Here is a 21,356-nt window from a genome sequence, read left to right as displayed (position 1 = left end):
CAAAATAGGAAGACCCTGTCTCTACAAAAAATTTTAAAAAATGAGTCAGCCTTGGTGGCATGTGCCTGTGGTCTCAACTACTCAGGAGACTGAGTTCAGAGAATCACTTGAGCCCAGAAGGTTCAAGGCTACAGTAAGCTGTGATAGTGTCACTGCACTCTAACCTGGGCAACAGAGCAAGACTCTGTCTCAAAAAAACAAAAAAAAATAAAGACAACAAAACTATGTCTTAGGAAAACATTTAATGACATAAGAAAATGCTCATTATATTATTTTGAGCATTTCAAAAAATGAAAATATAAGACTGTCTACAACCAATATTTTAAGATATTTTGTATATATTATATAACATATATTATTACATGTAAATATATAAAAGTATATAATATATTTAATATATATTATGTATTTATTACATAATGTTTATACGGTAGATATTAAGCATTTATATTAATATTTGTGAACAATGTATATTTATATTTGTATTACCGGAAGCAAATAATATTGGTGGCTCTGACTGATGAGTTTATGGATTGTTCTTGCTCTCTTTTTATTTTTATTTTTGTGTGTGTTTCCAAAGAATTTTTAAGTTAAAAGAAAAACTAAAACCCTTTTGGAAAACCTCAGGGAGAATCATTAGTAATCTAGGTCAGGTGTGGTGGCTCACGCCTGTAATCTCAGCACTTTGGGAGGCCAAGATGGGCGGATTGCTTGAGGTAAAGAGTTTGAGACCAGCCTGGCCAACATGGTGAAACCTCATCTCTACTGAAAATACAAAAAAATTAGCCAGGTGTGGTAGTGTGTGCCTGTAATCCCAGCTACTCAGAAGGCTGAGGCAGGAGAATTGCTTGAACCTGAGAGGCAGAGGTTGCAGTGAGCCAAGATCATGCTGCTGCACTCCAGCCTGGGCAACAAAGCAAGTCTCTGTCTCAAAAAAAAAAAAAAAATGAAATCTAAAGTCCCAGCCGGGCATGGTGGCTCACACCTGCTGTAATCCCAGCACTTCAGGAGGCTGAGGCGGGTCGATCACCTGAGGTCACGAGTTCGAGACCAGCCTGGCCAACATGGCGAAACCCCATCTCTACTAAAAAATACAAAAATTAGCCTGGTGTGGTGGCACACACCTGTAGTCCCAACTACTCAGGAGGCTGAGGCAGGAGAATTGTTTGAACCCAGGAGGTGGAGGTTACAGTGAGCCAAGATCACACCGCTGCACTCCAGCCTGGGGGAGAGTGAGACTCGTCCCATGGCTGACTAGCAAAGCACTTCCAGATCTGTCTCAAGGGTAGTTCTCTTCCCCACTACATCCATCCCCAGGGGAAGGATGCGGCCATTCCTTGCTCCACCTTCGTCCCACTGTGCTGCGGCAACTCGCCTTAGCCCAGCTCTCTCAACTCTCCTTAGCCACTTCCACAAAGGCATCACGGTCCCTTGGAAGCTTCCCCATCCACTGGGCCTTTCCCATAACTAAGGCCTGACCTGTGAGCATGCCTAAAACACCGATGAGTCATCAGGAATCCGAACAATAAACACACTCCCCGGAACGTACGAGGCAATTATACACAAATGTAATTAAAGAGAGAATAACTATTAAATAAACCAAGTCAGTGACACACAGCCGCCGAACAGTAGAACAAGGCCTTCCTGAAGCGATTTCCTGATTTGACGGCAACATGCGTCACGGGGTCTGTGTTCTTTAAAAATTTATGAAGCTTTTAACATAGACGGCAAAGAGCTTAGAGAGCATCACACACCAGGCACTGTTTACCCAAATGGGAGTAACGGGTGCTCTGCTCTCAGTCGACCACCGGGGAAAGCCCATTTTCTCTACAACCACCTGTAGTCCTAACACAGCTCCCCTGCCCTGGGACACTTGTTGTTGCTCCTTCAAAAAGCCCCTGTAGGCTGGGCACAGTGGTTCATGCCTGTAATGCCAGCACTTTGGGAGGCCGAGGCGGGCAGATCACCTGAGGTCAGGAGTTCGAGACCAGCCTCAACATGGAGAAACCCAATCTCTACTAAAAATACAAAATTAGGCATGCAGGCGTGGTGCTGCATGCCTGTAATTCCAGCTACTTGGGAGGCTGAAGCAGGAGAATTGCTTGAACCTAGGAGGCAGAGGAGGCGGAGGTTGCGGTGAGCCAAGATCGCACCATTGTCCAGCCTGGGCAACAAGAGCGAAACTCCATCTCAAAAAAAAAAAAAAAAAAGCCCTTGTAGCCTATTTGTTCTCTAAAACTGACTTTTGAGGTTGAACTGTCTGAGGCTTTGTGATGACTTCAAAGGATAAGCACACTTGCCTCCTGGTGTAATCTGCCGCCAACTCTTTGCCATAACATCTACCTGCCTCACTGCGATGCCTCTTTTATATCCCAAGCCCCGCAGAGGTGTCCATCACTTCCCCGGAGCATGTCAGGCACCCAGGCAGCACTGGAGCCAGGTAAAGATCTTAAACAACTATTTCCTTGATGGCAACGTTTTTTCATGGAAAAGCCCTCCACATCTGCTGAGAAGGAAAACACCGATCCCTTCCATTTCTGTAAAATCAGTCATCTGAAAAGGCAAACAAATCCAGGCCCCAGAAGCTTCAGAAAGAGCGAGTAAAGACAAGCTAGAGAACTGGCAGGAAGAAATGTTTACGTAGGTGGGGGAGCAGTGCCATCTCCAAGCCCTTGGCGAAGTGGGCGGTGGCATCGTAGAACTCCAGCAGCCTGGTGAGCTCCTGCTCGGGCCCTGCCCTCTCCACGCCGTTGCTGAGGCAGGAGGGCAGCGAGGGCATGAGGGCCCCCAGGGTCTGAATCAGCAGCACCATTACCACCTCGTGGGGCTTCTGGAAAACCTGCAGTGAGAGAGAGGTGTACCTGCCTTAGCACATGGAGCCAAATAGGAGCCTATCTTTTTTAAAAAACTTTTTTGAGATGCCAGGCATGGTGGCTTATGCCTGTAATCCCAGCACCTTGGGAGGCTGAGGCAGGTGGATCACTTGAGGCCAGGAGTTCAAGACCAGCTTGGCCAACATGGCGAGACCCTGTCTCTACTAAAAATACAAAAATTAGCGGGGTGTGATGGCGCATGCCTGTAATCCCACCTATTCGGGAAGCAGAGGCAGGAGAATCACTTGAACCCGGGAAGTGCAGGTTGCAGTGAGCCAAGACTGTGCCACTGCACTCTAGCCTGGGTGACAGAGCGAGACTCTGTCTCAAAAAAATAAAAATTAAAATTAAAAATTAAAAACTTTTTTGAGACAGGGTCTCACTCTGCCACCCAGGTTGAAGTGCAGTGGTATAATTATAGCTCACTGCAGGCTTTAACTCCCAGGCTCAAGTGATCTTCCCATCTTAGCCTCCCAAGTAGCTGATACTACAGGGCACTACCACACCTGACTAATTTTTTATTTTATTTTATTTTTTTGTAGAGACGGGGTCTCACTATGTTGCCCAAGCTAGTCTCAAACTCCTAGCCTCAAGCCATCCTCCTTCCTCAACTTCCCAAGGTGTTAGGATTACAGGTATGAGCCACATCACCTTTTAAAGAAGTATAACTTTTAAAGAAGCTGTCTCCTGGGTCATCTCAAAAGGATCTCCTCTGATAGATGAAAAGTGGTCTAGTTTAGAGCTATAAGCCCAAAGTTTTCCTCATGGCAAATGTGAACATGCTCAGAAAGTAAACTGGCAAGACTTGGAACTTGCAACTTGCCTAGAACAACTGGCAAGTTCATGTCTATCAGTGGCCCCAAGTGTCTAGCTATTTTCAAATCTAACAAACACATTCATGTGGCATTTTTTTGATGGTCGCCAAAAATTAACTAGAGAGAGAACTATGGGCCAGGTGTGGTGGCTCATGCCTGTAATCCCAGCACTTTTGGAGGCCTAGCTAGGTGGATTACTTGAGGTCATGAGTTCGAGACCAGCCTGACCAACATGGTCAGACCCCGTCTCTGCTAAAAACACAAAAAAATTAGCTGGGCATGGTGGTGCACGACTGTAATCCTAGCTACTTGGAAGGCTGAGGCAGGAGGATTGCTTGAACCTGGTAGGCAGAGATTGCAGTGAGCTGAGATGTTGCCACTGCACTCCAGCCTAGGTGACAGAGCAAGACTCTGTCTCAAAAAAAAAGAAACAAAGAAAAGAAAAGAACTATAAACCAACATGCCTTATGAATACACATGCAAACATCTTCAAGAAAACACTAGTAAGCTGAGTTCAGCAGCATATTAAAAAACATTGTACACCATGACCAAGTAGGATTCACCCAGCAATGTGAGGATGGTTAAACTAAAGAAAAATGAATCAAGGCCGGGCACAGTGGTGGCTCAGCCCTGTAATCCCAGCACCCGGGAGGCCAAAACAGGAGGATCACTTGAAGTTAGGAATTTGAGACCAGCCTCAAAAAATAAAAATATTATAAATCTCTAATTTTTTAAAATCAATCAATGTAATACACCACATTAACAGAATGAAGGGAAAATACATGATCATCTCAATTAATGCAGAAAATATATTTGACAAAATTCCATACCCTTCATGAGAAAAACACTAAACTAGGAATAGAAGGAAACTTCCTCCACATAATAAAGGCCATATATGAAAACCCACAGCTAACGTGATACCCGATGTAAGAGATTGAAAGCTTTTCACCTAAGAACAGGAACAAGATAAGGATGCCTGCTTTTGCCACTCTATTCAACAAAGAACCAGAAGTCCTAGCCAGAGCAATTGGACAAAAAAAAAAAAAAGAAAAGAAAGAAAAGGCATCCAAATTGAAAACAAGAGTTATCTCTGTTCACAGATGACATTATTTTATGTGTAGAAAATCTTAATCCACAAAATACTTTTAGAGTTAATAAACAAACTCAGGACAAGTGCAGAGTGGCTCATGCCTCTAATCCCAACACTTTGGGAGGCTAAGGTGGGAGGATTGCTTGAGCCTAGGAGTTTGGGCAACAAAGCAAGATCCTGTCTCTACAAAAAATGTTCAAAAATTAGCCAGGTGTGGTGGTGTGCACCTGTAGTCCCAGCTACTCAGGAGGCTGAGGTGGGAGAATCACCTGAGCCCAGGAAGTAGAGGCTGCAGTGAGCTGAGATTGCACCACTGCACTCCAGCCTGGGCGAAAGAGCAAAATTCTGTTGCAAAAAAGCAAACAAACAAACAAACAAAAAACCAGGCTAGGCGCGGCGGCTCACGCCTGTAATCACAGCAGTTTGGGAGGCCAAGATATGGTGGTGGGCACCTGTAATCCCAGCTACCTGGGAGGCTGAGGCAGAGAATTGCTTGAACCCAGGAGGTGGAGGTTGCAGTGAGCTGAGATAGCGCCACTGCACTCTAGCCTGGGCAACAGAGCGAAACTCTGTCTCAAAAGAAAAAAAAAAAAACAAAAAACAGCTAAACTGCTGAGGACTCTCCAATTTGTTTCTTCCAACCACCTACTGGATGTCACCACTAGGATGCGTCACTCTCACTTGGAATTTAAAAGCAGTCAGCATTGGAATTCATTCTTTTGCCACTGACCTCCCCAGACCTGCTTCCTCCAATTTCTCTGTTTCTGTCAGTAACATCTCCATTCAACCAGGATGAAAACCGCCCTCTGACTCTCTGTTCTTGTGGTCCATTCATCAGTTACCAGGTCCTAACAACTGTTCATTCTTCTTGAACTTCAACATTTCCATCACCATCCTCTACCAAAGGTTCTTACCTGTCTCCAGCATAGCCTCATCAGTTCACCCTCTAGACCACCACCAAATTCGTTATTTTTAAATGCTATTTTTAAAATTCAAGGCCTAGCACGGTGGCTCACACCTGTAATCCCAGCACTTTGGGAGGCCGAGGTGGGCAGAGCGCTTAAGGCCAGGAGTTCGAGACCAGCCTGCGCAACATGGTGAAACCCTGTCTCTACTAAAAAATACAAAAATTAGCCGGGCATGGTGGCATGCACCTGCAGTCCCAGCTACTCCAGAGGCTGCAACATGAGAATCACTTGAACCAGGGAGGCGGAGTTTGCAGTGAGCCCAGATCGTGCCATTGTACTCCAGCCTGACCAACATAGTGAAACCCCATATCTACTAAAAATACAAAAAAAAAAAAATTAGCCGGGCGTGGTGGCACACGCCTGTAATCCCAGCTACTCAGGAGGCTGAGGCAGGAGAATTGCTTGAACCCAGGAGGCGGAGGTTGCAGTGAGCCAAGATCATGCCATTGCACTTCAGCCTGGGCGACAGAGCAAGACTCCCTTTCAAAAAAAACTGCTACAACTAAATAATAAAAAGGCAAATAACCTGTTTTTTTTTTTAATGGACAAAAGACCTGAATAGACATTTCGCAAAGGAAGATGCACAAATGGCCAATAAGCACGTGAAAAGTTCCTCAACATCCTTAGTCATCAGGGAAATGCAAATAAAAACCATGATGAGATACTACTACACACCCACCAGCATGGCTAAAATTAAAGAGAATGTCAACACCTAATTTTGGCAAGGATGTGGAACAACCAGAACTCTCACACTCTGTGTAGGAGTGGAAAAAGTACAATCACTTTGAGCAAAGTGGTTGTTTCTTTTCCTTTTTTGGGGGGGGGACGGAGTCTCACTCTGTCGCCCAGGCTGGAGTGCAATGGTGCGATCTTGGCTCACTACAACCTCCACCTCCCAGGTTCAAGCGATTCTCCTGCCTCAGCCTCCTGAGTAGCTGGGATTACAGGCATCTGCCACCATGGCTGGCTAATTTTTTGTATTTTTGGTAGAGACGGGCTTTCACCATGTTGGCCAGGCTGGTCTCGAACTCCTGACTTCAGGTTATCTGCCCACCTCGGCCTCCCAAAGTGCTGGGATTACAGGCATGAGCCACCACGCCCAGCCATCTTTCTTTTTTTTTGAGACAGGGTCTCACTCTGTCGCCCAGACTGGAGTGCAGTAGAGCAATCATGGCTCACTGAAGCCTCAACTTCCCAGGCTCAGGTGATCCTCCCACCTCAGCCTCCTGAGTTGCTGAGACTACAGGCATGTGCCACCACGCCCAGCTAATTTTTGTATTTTCTGTAGAGACAAGATTTTGCCATATTGCCCAGGTGGGTCTCAAACTTCTAGGCTCAAGCAATCCTCCTGCCTTGGCCTCCCAAAGTGCTGAGATTACAGGTGTGAGCCACCACGCCTGGCTGGGCAGTTTCTTACAAACCTAAACATACACCTACGCTTTGACCCTGCAATTCCACTCCTAGGTATTTACCCAAGAGATGGGAAGATGTGTCTACAAAAAAAACCTACAGAACAATATTCAAAGCACCTTTATTCATAATTGCCCAACACTGGAAACATACCAAGTGTCTACCAGTAAGAAGTGTCAACAGGCTAGGTGCAGTGGCTCACGCTTGTAATCCCAGCACCTTTGGGAGGCTGAGGCAGGCGGATCACCTGAGGTCAGGAGTTCGAGACCAGCCTGGCCAGCATGAAGAAACCCCGTCTCTACTAAAAATACAAAAATTAGCTGGGCATGGTGGTGTGTGCCTATAATCCCAGCTACTCACGGGGCTGAGGCAAGACAATCACCTGAACCTGGGAGGCGGAGGTTGCAGTGAGCCGAGATGGTGCCACTGCACTCCAGCCTGGGCAACAACAGCAAAACTCCGTCTCAAAAAAAAAAAAATGTAAACAAACAGGTATATTCACACCATGTAACAGTATTCAGCAACAGAAAGGAACAAACTAGTGATACACACAACACGAGCAAATCTCAAAAACACGCTGAGTGAAAGAAGCCTACAAAAGATGAAATGCTGTCTGATTCCATCTAGGTGAAATTCTAGAACACATTAAACTAACTTATGATGGAAAAAATCAGGGCAGTGGTTGCCTTAAGGGTGCTGGTGCACACACCAACTGGGAAGGAGCATGAGGGAACTTTCCAGGGCGATGGTGATATGGATGTTCTGGATCCTGAAAGGGGATTAGGTTACCCAGGTATTTGTAGTTGTCAAATGAATGGGATGGCATATTTAAGTTCACTATGGCTGGGTGCAGTGGTTCACTCCTGTAATCCCAGCACTTTGGGAGGCGTGCAGCCCAACAGTGGGAGGATCATTTGAGCCCAGGAGTTCGAGACCAGCTTGGGCAACATGGCAAAACCCTGTCTCCACAAAAAATACAAAAGTTAGTTGGGTGTGGTGGCACGCACCTGTAGTCCCAGTACTCAGGAGGCTGAGAGGGGAGGATCACCTGAGCCCAGGGAGGTCAAGGCTGCAGTGAGCCATGATCATGCCACCGTACTCCAGCGGGGAATATAGGGCAAGACCCTGTTTCAGAAAAAAAAAAAAAAAGATCGTATTTCACAACTTTACCTAAAAAAATGTAAGTAAACATTGAACTCTAGTTAATAATATGTATGGTCTGAAGTGAATGAAGTTTGCAACTTACTCCATTTTTTTTTTTTTTTTGAGATGGATTCTCGCTCTGTTGCCCAGGCTGGAGTGCAGTGGCACAATCTTGGCTCACAGCAACCTCCGCTTCTCAGGTTCAAGCGATTCTCCTGCCTCAGCCTCCTGAGTAGCTGGGATTACAGGTGCCTGCCACCACGGCTAGCTAATTTTGTATTTTTAGTAGAGATGGGGTTTCACCATGTTAGCCAGGCTGGTCTCGAATTCCTGACCTCAGGTGGTGTTCCTGCCTCGGCCTCCCAAAGTGCTGGGATTACAGGTGTGAGACACCACACCCAGTCTTGTAACTTGTTCTGAAATGAGTAAAAAAAATAAGATGATTGACTGGGCACTTTGGCTCACGTCTGTAATCCTAGCACTTTGGGAGGCTGAGGCGGGAAGATCACTTGAGCCCAGGAGTTCAGCATCAGCCTGGGCAACACAGTGAGACCTCATTTCTGTTTAATTTAATATTTTTATATAAAAAAGAATACAAAAAAAATAATTTTAAAAAATAAGATGGATTAATGAACAGACAGAGACAGGGATAGAGGGGCAGATTTGCAATAAAGCAAATAGAGCAAAATGCACACTGTACAACGTAGGAGGTGGCTACATGGGTATTCACTGCACAATTCCTTCAACATTTTTATATATTGGAAATTTCTCATATGAAAATGCTAAGGGGAAAAATCTGAAGGAGACACATGTGCCCTGGCTCCTGTGTGCTATACCGACCTTCAGGAGGGGACAGCCCAGCTATTATGCTTACTTACATCCTGAAAAGAAAATGGGCCACAGGCCAACAGTATAAATCAGCAGAAACTCATGTCTCCCAAAATCTAGGATGAGGCCCAAAGAGAAGTTTGAGAAGTCTAAATTCTTTTTCTTAGATGACGAAAGGCATTCGTAGGTATGGACATGAACTGTTTTTATCCTTTTGATACAAGAAGTAGTAGAAGAGGCAAGAACACATGAATAATTTTTTTCTTGGCCGGGCACAGTGGCTCATGCCTGTAATCCCAGCACTTTTGGAGGCCAAAGTGGGTGGTCATTTGAGGTCAGGAGTTCGAGACCAGCCCAGCCAACATGGTGAAACCCCATCTGTACTAAAAACACAAAAATTAGCTGGGCATGGTGGCGGATGCCTGTAATCCCAGCTACTCAGGAGGCTGAGGCAGGAGAATCGTTTGAACCAGAGAGGTGGAGGTTGCAGGGAGCCGAGATTGTGTCTCTGCACTCCAGCCTGGGTGACAGAGCAAGACTCTGTCCGAAGAAAAAAAAAAAAAAATTCTTCTTAAGAAAAATAAAATAAAGTCAGGCATGGTGGCTCATGCCTGTAATCCCAGCACTTTGGGAGGCCAAAGTGGGAGGATTACTTGAGGCCAGGAGTTGGAGACCAGCCTGGGCAACACAGTGAGATCCTTATCTCTACAAAAAAAAAATTTTTAATTAGCCAGGCATGGTGGCACACACGTGTATTCCTAGCTACTTGAAAGGCTAAGGCAGGAGGACAGCTTGAACCCAGGAGGCCGAGGCTGCAGTGAGCTATGATCATGCCACTGCACTCTAGCCTGCATGACAGAGCAAGACTCTGTCTCAAACAAAACAAAACAAAATCCTAAGAATGAATTAGATTAGTTCAAGGAAAAAGAACAAGGATGGAGAAAAGTGCTTTAACCAACAACTTGAATGACATGACCTGGTATAAGGAATTCTCTCCAACCTTAGTCAAGTTCATTCCAGCAAATGACTGATGAACATCTGAAGAGTGATTCACAACTATTGTAAAAAATAAAATATGGGGAACGTGACACTAAACCACTTGTAGATGACCTGCTTCTAGGTTGGGGTTTCGTACATAGCAGAACAGCTCCCTCACTGCAATCTATTTCAATAGCTCTCTATCTGAGTGCTATTGAAAATCGGCCCTCAACACAAGGGTTCGGAAAAAAAAAAAAAGAAATAAGAAAAAAAATAAACAAATAAAATAAGCCACACTAGAAACAGGCCCAGTAAGTCATTACTGCAAAGTAAGACAGGCTCTTCCCCTGCTTACAAGAGGTTCCACTGTGTCTCCTGTCTCAAGGCAAGAGAACAAAAACCTTTATGGCTGGAAATGCCTAGAGACTTGAGGAAAGTAAATGATGGAAAGTTGCCACTTGAAACAAAGTTCCTCTGTCTCCCCTCACTCCTAGTCAAGGGGTACCTTTAAAATTATCTCTTCCCCTACTCCTTGGTGTATCATGAGAACAAGGGAGACTCACTTCAGGTAGGTAAATTTTACCTGAAGTAAAGATAAAAACATTCCTGTTCATTCAAACACCACCTGACCAGGGGCCTCCTGCTTTTAGATGGGAAGAAAATGGTCTTCAGGAATTCCACAGGCTCCCTTGTTGGACAATAGGCGGCACTGTCACATTAGGTCGTATTTAAGTTATAGATAAGGGTGGTAAGAAGAGTTTCAGTGGAGACCTAAAGATTTCACTGACGTGGGTTTCTAAGTTTATCTTTTATTTTTAAACTTAAACCATTTAACTGGTTATCATTTTGTTTTTCTTTTGTTGTTGTTTGTTTGTTTGAGACAGTCTTGCTTGCTCTGTTGTCCAGGCTGAAGTGTAGTGGTGCGATCATAGTCACTGTGGCCTCCACCTCCTGGACGTAAGCAATCTTCCTGCCTCAGCCTCCTTAGTAATTGTGCCACCACACCTGGCTAACTTTTGCATTTTTTGTAGAGTTGGGGTTTCACCGTGTTGGCCAGGCTGGTCTCGAACTCCTAGGCTCAAACGATCCACCCACTTCGACCTTCCGAAGTGTGGTGATTACAAGTGTAAGCCACCGCACCTGGCCTAACTGGTTATTTTTTAACCTCTTGAATGACAGCAACAAACGGGGAAGTTCTTTGAGCCGTGCTCTGCAGTTGAGGGTGGCCACTCCCGAGGCGGTCACCCATTCCCTTGTCACCACAGACTCTGTTCTCCCTAGAACAAAAATGAGCTGTTACCTGTGTAGCCCACTGGATTTGTGTGTGCCAAGCACCAAGCAAGGCGTCATAGAGTCCAGTAAGCTGCCGGTCCAGGGGTAGGTCACTTTGACACAGCTCTTGCCAGGCTGCTAAAAGCTGCACCTGCAGAGACAGAACAAAGGGAACCTTATTGGGTACGTCAACATAGATTGCCTGCGAACACTGCCCTGCCCTGCTACTCAGAGTAATCACGGATTGCTCAATGGGCTCACTGGGCAGCCCAGCGAGGTCCATCCACTTCAAAGAAAGGCAGGAAAAAAAAAACATTTGCAGTTATCTGCACTGATTCACAGCTTTAATCTGTCACCCGGTGGATGTGATCCCCTCTCCATTTATCCTGCCCTAAAAACATGTAATGTGCAACCACTTTGCACACCATCACTCTTCTGAATAGACGTCGGGGCAAGAGCGGGCAGACGTGTGTGTTTAAGCTTCATGTCCTAACATCACTGCTTAAAAGACACAGAGCACTGGACTTGAAGGAATTAAGGTCAGTTCAGGAAGCTGTCAAGTTTTTTGGCAATCTAACTTCAGCAAACCTAGAAAACATAAAATTCCAAGCCAAGTGGAGTGGCACGCGCCTGTAGTCCCAACTCCTCCCAAGGCTGAGACGGGAGGATCACTTGAGCCCAGGAGTTCAAGGCTGTAGTGCACCATGATTGGATCAGTGACTAGCCACCGCACTCCAGGCTGGGCAAAATAGTGAAACTCTATCTCTAAAGAAAAAAAGAGAAATTCTTACTGCTTCCTGAGGGTGTAATATAGCTTAAGACATAAATCTCCCTTAAAAGGCAAAAATGAGAATAAATTGAAACAACGTTTCAAGTCTATAATGAATCCAGCTGTAAACAGAAAACAGAATGAAAACGGATAACTTTTTCCAACTGGTAATTAAACAAATCCATATGCTAGACCAAGAGCACCCCCTACTGGCTAACTAAGAGAAAAACAGCCAGAGGGCAAGGAGACAAATGTTCTTACCTTCTGAATTATGAACCTGCGATTCTGTGACCCAGAGTTATGAGCATTCCACAACTGCACAACTGTCATCACGCACAGCTTCTTACCTTGTGACACTTGTAGTAGTAGGCCAGGAGCTGGGGCATCCGGTCAATTTCAGTAAACACCTTCACAAATACTTTGGACTGATCTAAAGAACATACAATGTATATATACTGTTACCAGCCTTTCTGGTGTAGACATGAGAAAAAAGTCACCAGAATGAAGGTGGATATATGGAAGCTAGTATTCACAAGTTCCTGCCTAGATACTGAATTAACTCATGCATGAGGATCATAAATTTGAAAAATAAGCATGACTTGAAAACCAGATACTGCAGGGTATTGCCCGCTGTTCCTCACAGAATTCATATTTTAACATGATATTGAGAGGTTAGTTATGTCTTTGAAAATTCCTACTTCGATTATACCAGATGGGAACTTTAAAAAAGCAAACACACTGAAATTCTATATGTCAACATATCTGGTGGTTTGAGGAATAAGTAAATAATTTGGGCCGGTCGCGGTAGCTCATGCCTGTAATCCCAGCACTTTGGGAAGCTAAGGCAGGTGGATCACCTGAGGTCAGGAGCTCGAGACCAGCCTGGCCAACATGGTGAAACCCCATCTCTACTAAAAAAAAAAAAAAAAATTAGCTGAGCGTGGTGGTGCACACCTGTAATCCCAGCTCTTTGGGAGGCTGAGGCAGGAGAATTGGTTGAACCCGGGAGGCAGAGGTTGCAGTGAGCCAAGATCACGCCACTGCACTCCAGCCTGGCCGACAGAGCAAGACTCCGTCTAAAACAAAGCAAAACAAAAAAAACAAAACATAAAATCAAATAATTTGATAACTATTAGCATTCCACACATAACAATGGATTCTAAGACCCAAGTTATGGGCTTAATATCAAGTAGTTTCTTACATATTTCCCTAAGGGCAGAGGAAATGACTGGGCAAAGCACTTGCTTCCAGGCTCACCACTGGACAGACAGGAAGGTGGGTTTCAGTGCAGTCTCTGAATAGTGTGCACAGCAGCGCCACCTCTGGCTCCCGTCCGCCCCCTTCTGGCCAAAACATACATGCCACAGCCTTAGAACTATATCAAAAGGAAGGAAGGAAAAAAAAAAAAAAAAAAAGCCTTGAGCTAACAGGTCTCCAAACTTCTTATATTTGCTCTGTTCCCCTTCACTTCTGGGAAGCCCAATAAACTGCTGAGAAGGAAATGTTGTAACAGCAACCGCTGTGGGACACCCAGCTAAGCGCTGAGACCTGCCAGTGGAACTTGACTTAATGGGCAGAAATCCATGAGTTAGAAAACGAATATTTGCCTTTAAAATGCTTATTATTTTCATAAGAACACTTAAATAAATGAATCTTCCTGTTGCATTTAAAATTATTCCATAGGCCGGGTGTGGTGGCTCACACCTGTAATCCCAGCATTTTGGGAGGCTGAGGTGGGAGGACTGTTTGAGCCCAGAAGTTCAAAAATGTCCTAGGCAACACAGGACCCCTCTACAAAGAATAGAAAAAATTAGCTGGGCGTGGTGTGCACCTGTAAACCCCAGGAGGCTGAGCTGGGAGTATCACTTGAGCCTGAGAGGACAAGGCTGCAGTGAACTGTGATCACATCACTGCACTTCAGCCTGGGTGACAGAGCAAGATTCTAGCTCAAAAAACAAAATTCTATAAATCGGGTTTGACCAGTGAGAAGCAAAAAAATTAATTAAAATAATTCTATAAAAAGTTGCTTCAGTGTATCAGCTGAATTCATTGGTTATATAAAATGAACTGGGCATGTATACTTGGCTATACCCACATTGTCATTTTAGGAGAGAGATGGAAAAGGGGAACATGTTGGGGATGAACAAATTTATTAGAGAATTCCCTTTAAAAACTGTTAGCTAGGCCGGGTATTGTGGCTCACGACTATAATCCCAGTACTTTGGGAGGCTGAAGTGGGTGGATCACCTGGGGTCAGGAGCTCGAGACCAGCCTGGCCAATATGGTGAAACCCCGTCTCTACTAAAAATATAAAAAATTAACCAGGCGTGGTGGTGCACGCCTGTAATCCCAGCTACTCCAGAGGCTGAGGCGCTTGAACCCAAGAGGTGGAGGTTGCTGTGAGCCGAGATCACACCACTGCAGTCCAGCCTGGGCAACAGAGTGTAGACTCCGTCTCAAAAAAAATAAAAAGTAAAAACTGTTAGATAAAGAACTACCTCAGCCTTCTAGGAAACATGGCTGATTATAAACAACACATTACCTGTGGGGTGGGGGAACCCTTCCTGATACTCGCCAAAATTAAGATTAATCACCAAAAGAAAACATCGTTTTATCTGCGTTGAAGCCAGGAAAATATCTGTACTACATACTTCAGAGAATCCCAACCAGATATCCAATCACTTTGGGCCACAATGGGTGGGGAAGCTGGTAAAAGTCTGGGCGCTAAGGGTGGCGCAGAACAGTACAAAGGGCCAAAGACTGGGGGCCAAGGGGGCTTGGGCCAGGCATGGGAGGGAGGGCTGTTTCCACCGCAGCCTAGCAGATGAGGCAGCCTACGGGGCTCAAAAGCGCCATTTTCGCCTTCTGAATCCGTGTCCTGCCTAGAGTCAAGCCTGATTCAAATTTGTGCGCGAAAGCTGTCAAAAACTGCTTATCTCCAAAACGAAACCCATGATGCTGAACCACCAGGCATCACTCAAATCCAACACCAGCTCCCAGTCGCCAGCTCACTCAGAAGGAAACAAACAAAAAACCTTAAATGCATGGAGCCACCACCTCTCCATCCCCACTCCCACTCCCCTAACCTCACATAACTGGATGTAACCCCAACCAGAAAAGTGAGCTCTGTAGTAGCCACAAATTCACGAGAGACTGTGAGGAACGAAGCTCCTAGATGGTGACTTTCCAACCCCCCAGCTCCAGCCTGGGGGGTTGAATGAACAAAAGATTCAAAATAAAGAATTAACGAATGGGGAAGACAGGGAATTAGAGGGCTGGAGATGAGTACTGAGGCCATTCTCTCTAGGTAACTGAAGAGCACAGCAGAGAATGTAAACTTTCAATCAAGGGCTAAAGGAAAGCTCTCTTAAACAAGGAGGGGCTTCCAAGGAAATTCCACTATTTTTCAGTAAATACCAGGCCCAGAACAAAAGCACTATCACATACAAACATGAATCAGCAGAAAAAAAGAAAACTCCACCACGGTACCTATGCACTCAATAAATTAGACTACAACAAAATTAAAAACTTGGGGCTGGGCACGGTGGCTCACGCCTGTAATCCCAGCACCTGGGGAGGCTGAGGCAGGTGGATCACAAGGTCAAGAGATTGAGACCATCCTGGCCAACACAGTGAAACTCCATCTCTACTAAAAATACAAAAATTAGCTGGGCGTGGTGGCACACGCCTGTAGTCTCAGCTACTTGGGAAGCTGAGGCAGGAGAATCGCTTGAACCCAGGAGGCGGAGGTTGCAGTGAGCCGAGATCAAGCCACTGCACTCCAGCCTGGAAACAGAGCAAGACTCCGTCTCAAAAAAAAAAAAAAAAAAAAAAAAAATTAAAAACTTGGGCATCAAAAGATTTCATCAATAATAGAATGAAAAGACAATCCATGGAATGGGAGAAAATATTTGCAAGACATATTCAATTAAAGAATAATATCCAGAATATATGAAGAATTTCTACAACTCACCAGCAAAAAACCAAATAACCCAATATAAAATTGGGTAAAGGGCCAGGCACCTTGGCTCATGCCTGTAATCTCAGGACTTTGAGGCTGAGGAGGGAGGATTGTTTGAGTCCAGGAGTTTAAGACCAGCCTGAGCAGCATAGCAAGACCCTATCTCTACAAAAAACAAAAAATTAGCTGGGTGTGGCAGTGCACACCTGTAGTCCCAGCTACTTGGGAGGTTGTGGTGGGAGGATCACTTGAGCTTGGGAGGTCAAGGCTGCGGGGAGCCATGATTGCACCACTGCATTCCAGCCTGGGTAACAGTGCAAGACCCTGTCTCAAAAAACAACAAAACAAAACAAAAATGGGGAAAGGATTTGAATAGACATTTTTCCAGCAATATACAAATAGTCAATAAGCAAATGAAAATACACTCAATATCATTAATCATTAGAGGAATGAAAATCAAAACCATAAGATACCATTTCATACTCATTAGTATGGCTATAATCCAAAAAAACAAAAAATGACAAGGGTTGGAAAGGTGTGGAGAAATTGGAACCCTTGTGCATTGCTGGTGGTAGTGTAAAATGGTGCAGCCACTATGGAGAACAATATAACAGTTCCTCAAAAAATTAAACATCAGATTACCATATGGCCAGGTGTGGTGGCTCACACCTGTAATCCCAGCACTTTGGAAGGCCAAGATAGGCGGATCACTTGAGGCCAGGAGTTCAAGACCAGCCTGGCCAACATGGCGAAACCCCGTCTCTACTAAACATACAAAAATTAGCTAGGTGTGGTGGTGCGCACCTTTAATCCCAGCTACTTGGGAGGCTGAGGCACAAGAATCGCTTGAATCCGGGTGGCAGAGGTCACAGTGAGCCGAGATCATGCCACTGCACACTCCAGCCTGGGCAACAGAGTTAAACTGTGTCTCCAAGAAAAAAAAAAGATAAGCATATGATCCAGCAATTCCACTTCTGAGTAGATCCCTAAAGGAATTGAAAGCTGGAACTCAAACAGACACTTGTACACCCATGATCATTCTAGCATTCTTCACAACAGCCAAAAGGTAGAAATAACCTAAATGTCCATCAACAGATGAATAGATAGAGAAAATGTGGTAATATATGAGATGGAATATTATTCAGCCTTAAGAAGAAAGGAAATTCTGACACATGCTACACCATGGATGAGACTTGAAGATGTTATGCTAAGCCATAAAAGGAAAAATACTACGTGAATCCATTATAGGAGGCATGTAGAGTAGTCAAATTCATAGGGACAAAAGTAGAATGACGATTGCTGGCAGGTGAGGGTAGGAGGAACGGACAGTTGCTGTTTAATGGGTACAAAATTTCAGTTCAGAAAGATGAAAAAAGTTCTGGAGATGGATGGTGGTGATGTTTGCACAGCAATGTGAATGTACTTAATGCCACTGAAATGCACACTTAAAAATTATTAAAATGGTAGATTTTGTTATGTGTATTTTGCCACAATTTTTAAAATTTTTTTCTAGAAAAGAACACTTCCAAAGATTTTCCCTAAGAAAGAGAAGAAAATTTTAGGCAATAATTGCTTCACACTCTCGAAGAAATTATATATCCTTTCTTTAATAGGACCTAAGGCTTCGGGAGGCTGAGGTGTGAGGATCACTTTAGGCCAGGAGTTCAAGACTAACCTGGGCAACATAGCAAGACCCCATCTATTAAAAAAAAAAAAAATAGGCTGGGCACGGTGGCTCACGCCTGTAATACCTGCACTTTGGGAGGCCAAGGCAGGCAGATCACCTGAGGTCAGGAGTTCAAGACCAGCCTGGCCAACATGGCGAAACCCCATCTCCACTAAAAATACAAAAAATTAGCCAGGTGTGGTAGCACGTGCCTGTAACCCCAGCTACTCGGGAGATAAGGCAGGAGAATCGCTTGAACCCAGGAGGCAGAGATCATGCCACTGTACTCCACCCTGGGTGACAGAATGAGACTCCGTCTCAAAAAAAAAAGGAATCTAAGGTATTACAATGAGATATAAAGGGAGGTTGGCAGAGCTAAGGAAAAAAATTAGGAAGTAAATCATGACATAACAAAAATTAAAAATTAATTAGAAGAACAAAGATAACAAAACCTATTTTTTTTTTTTTTTTTTTTTTGAGACAAGATCTCACTCTGTCACTCCTGGGCTCAAGCGATCCTTCTGCCCCAACCTCCTGAGCAGCTGAGACTACAAGCGTGTGCCACCATGCCTGGCTAATTTTTTATTTTTTGTAGAGACAGGGTCTTGCTATGATACCTAGGCTTGTCTCAAACACCTGGGTTCAGGTGATCCTCCCGCCTTGACCTCCCAAAGTGCTGGGATTACAGGCATGAGCCACTGTACCCAGCCAAGAACAGATACTTTATTTTTTTAAATAAGTAGAGAGTTTATTTGAGTGAAGTTTGAGGACTGCAAACCAGAGTCATGGATTCACGCTGCCCTGCATATATGCTCCAGAACAGATACTTCAGAAAACCCCATCAGCCAAATGAAAAACAAGCTTTAGAAAAACCACACATGGCAGGAGGGGACTGAGAGGGAGCAGGCAAACATCCAAAAGAGACCAGAGAAAATATGAGATATACGGAGAGGGAAAAAGGAGAGCTAATGAACAGATAGTTGATGTTCTCAAAGACAGAAAAGAGAACAAATAAAACAGAAAAAAAAATTTTTAAGGAAGGTGATTTTCTGTAAATGAAGATATGAATTGGTAGGTGAAAATGGCTGACGCTGGGTCCTGGAAAGGTTAAAAACTTTCAAAACTGAAAAAGAACCTAGAGAAGTTACTAAACTACAAGGTAAAAGAATCTTATAAGCCATAATTTGGCAAACTATGCGCCAGCAGGCCAAACTGCCATCTGTTATTGTAAATAAAGTTTTACTTGGCCAGGCATGGTGGCTCACGCCTCTAATCCCAACACTTTGGGAGGCCAAGGTGGGCAGATCACTTGAGATCAGGAGTTCAAGACCAGCCTGGACAACATGGTGAAACCCCATCTCTACTGAAAATATAAAAATTAGCCAGGTGTGGTGGCGCACTTCTGTAATCCCAGCTACTCGGGAGACTGAGACAGGAGGATCGTTTGAGCCTGGGAGGCAGAGGCTGCATTGAGCTGAGGTCACGCCACTGCACTCCAGCATGGGGAACACAGCGAGACTTCGTCTTAAAAAAAACAAAAAAAATTTACTGGCACACAGCAAAGCCCATCCATTTATGAGTGGGCTTTTGTGCCACAACTGCAGAGGTATCTGTGAGAGAGACCATAAGGCCGCCAAATCCTAATATTTATGATCTGGCCCTTTACAGAAAATGTTTGTCAGTCCCTTTTATAACTATTCAGGGAAAAGAAACAAGCTACATACAAAAAAAAATAATAGGAAGAAGAAGCAGGCCAATCTCATACTTATCAGAATATAGAGGGAAATGCATTCGCACTAGAAGACAGAATTCACAGAAGTAGCATTTCACCTTTTGTCTTTACAGAAGTATATTTGGCTGTTTTGTGAGACATTCTGGGGGAAAAGAAAAATAAATATAGATGGCAGACGACAATGAAGAATTCTGAAGGGGAAAGCGTGTGACCCAAGAATTCCAAAAGCAGTTATTGCTTTCTACACATAAAAGCAATAGAAAGACACTCCTGGCCAGGCGCAGTGGCTCACGTCTGTTAATCCCAGCACTTTGGGAGGCCGAGGCGAGTGGATCACCTGAGGTCAGGAGTTCGAGACCAGCCCGGCCAACATGGTGAAAGCCCGTTTCTATTCAAAATACAAAAATTACCTGGGCGTGGTAACACACGCCTGTAATCCCAGCTACTCGGGAGGCTGAGGCAGGAGAATCACTTGAACCCAGGAGGCGGAGGTTGCAGTAAGCCGAGATCGCGCCACTACACTCCAGCCTCGGTGACAGAGAAAGACTCCGTCTCAAAAAAAAAAAAAAAAAAAAAAAATTACAGAGTTCCTTCTAATCTATATAATTCAATCACCATTAAGACATTCTAAAAACTGAAGACTTACAAGGCCTTATCTTTATAGAGAGTTATACACAGAGATGAGAAGCAGCTAGCACTCACCTACAGCCTGAGAGGTGAACGCCGCTACAATCTGCGGACTGGCTAGGGCCTCCAGCCTGTTCTTCAGTGCCTCCAAGTGCACACACTTTTCTGAGTAGTCTGGTGTATCAACAAGCATCATTAAGCTGTTCTGCATACCTGTTAGCTTGGCAGAAATCACAGCTATGTCCTAGAAAAGACCAGAATAGAGAATATTCATTTTAAAAGATCCCTACTGCCTCAATTGGGAATAGATAAAATACATGAAAAAGGCAACTTATCAAGTAAGAAAATGGGGCTGGGCATAGTGGTGGTTCATGCCTGTAATCCCAGCACTTTGGGAGATTGAGGCAGGAGGATCCCTTGAAGCCAGGAGTTCAAGACCAGCCTGGTTAACATGGCAAGATCCAGTCTCTACAAACAGTAAAAATTAGCTGAGTGTGGTCATGCGCACCTGTAGTCCCAGCTACTCAGGAAGCTAAGGCAGGAGGATCACTTGAGCCTGGAAGGTGGAGACTGCAGTTAGCCAAGATCGCACCACTGCACTCCAGCCTGGGCAACAGAGAAAGACCCTGTCTCAAAAAAAAAAAAAAAAAAAAAACTACTCAAATAAATGCAAATTAAATTAAAACAAGAAAGTGTCATTTTCCCCCTAACAAATTGGAAAAGTGTTCGAAAAATTATAATAGCTATTGTTGGTGAGGGTACAAAAGAAAAAAGACAATCTGTCTGGTATCATAAATTTAAATTTATACCGTCTTTCTGGAAGGCAATTTAGCAATATGTGCTAAGAGTTTTAAAAATATTCACATCCAGGCTGGGCACAATGGCTTATACCTATAAATCTCAGCATTTTCAGAGGCTGAGGCAGGAGGATTGCATGAGGCCAGGAGTTCAAGACCAGCCTGACCAATATAGCAAGACCTTGTCTTTACAAAACATTTTAAGAAATTGGTCAGGCAGCCGGGCGGGGTGGCTCACGCCCCTGTAATCCCAGCACTTTGGGAGGCCGAGGCTGAAGGATCATCTGAGGTCAGGAGTTTGCGACCAGCCTGGCCAACATGGTGAAACTCTGTCTCTACTAAAAATACAAAAATTAGCCAGGCATGGTGGCATCCACCTGTAATCCCAGCTACTCGGGAGGCTGAGGCAGGAGAATCGCTTGAACCC

At 44.5% G+C, this 21,356-nt stretch overlaps 1 protein-coding gene across 4 annotated transcripts in view; it reads right to left on the bottom strand.

The window, feature by feature from the left end:
- Nucleotides 1-21,356, bottom strand: part of LOC100455300 (conserved oligomeric Golgi complex subunit 7) — a 63,654-nt gene that overhangs the window by 32,955 nt on the left and 9,343 nt on the right. For 2 of the 4 annotated variants that reach the window (XM_054533608.2, XM_054533609.2), the window contains exons 4-7: nt 20,208-20,376; nt 12,494-12,576; nt 11,406-11,528; nt 2,641-2,839 (exon numbers count right to left, since the gene is read on the bottom strand). In XM_054533608.2, coding sequence (XP_054389583.1) covers nt 2,641-2,839; nt 11,406-11,528; nt 12,494-12,576; nt 20,208-20,376 — 574 coding nt within the window. Of the gene's footprint in view, nt 1-2,640; nt 2,840-11,405; nt 11,529-12,493; nt 12,577-20,207; nt 20,377-20,640; nt 20,759-21,356 lie in introns of all 4 variants that reach the window. The other 2 variants (XM_054533610.2, XM_063717201.1) reach the window with 2 other exon arrangements.

The sequence above is a fragment of the Pongo abelii genome, chromosome 18, assembly GCF_028885655.2.
Source record: "Pongo abelii isolate AG06213 chromosome 18, NHGRI_mPonAbe1-v2.0_pri, whole genome shotgun sequence".
Lineage (NCBI taxonomy): Eukaryota > Metazoa > Chordata > Mammalia > Primates > Hominidae > Pongo > Pongo abelii.
This window is presented reverse-complemented; position numbering and strand designations above follow the sequence as displayed.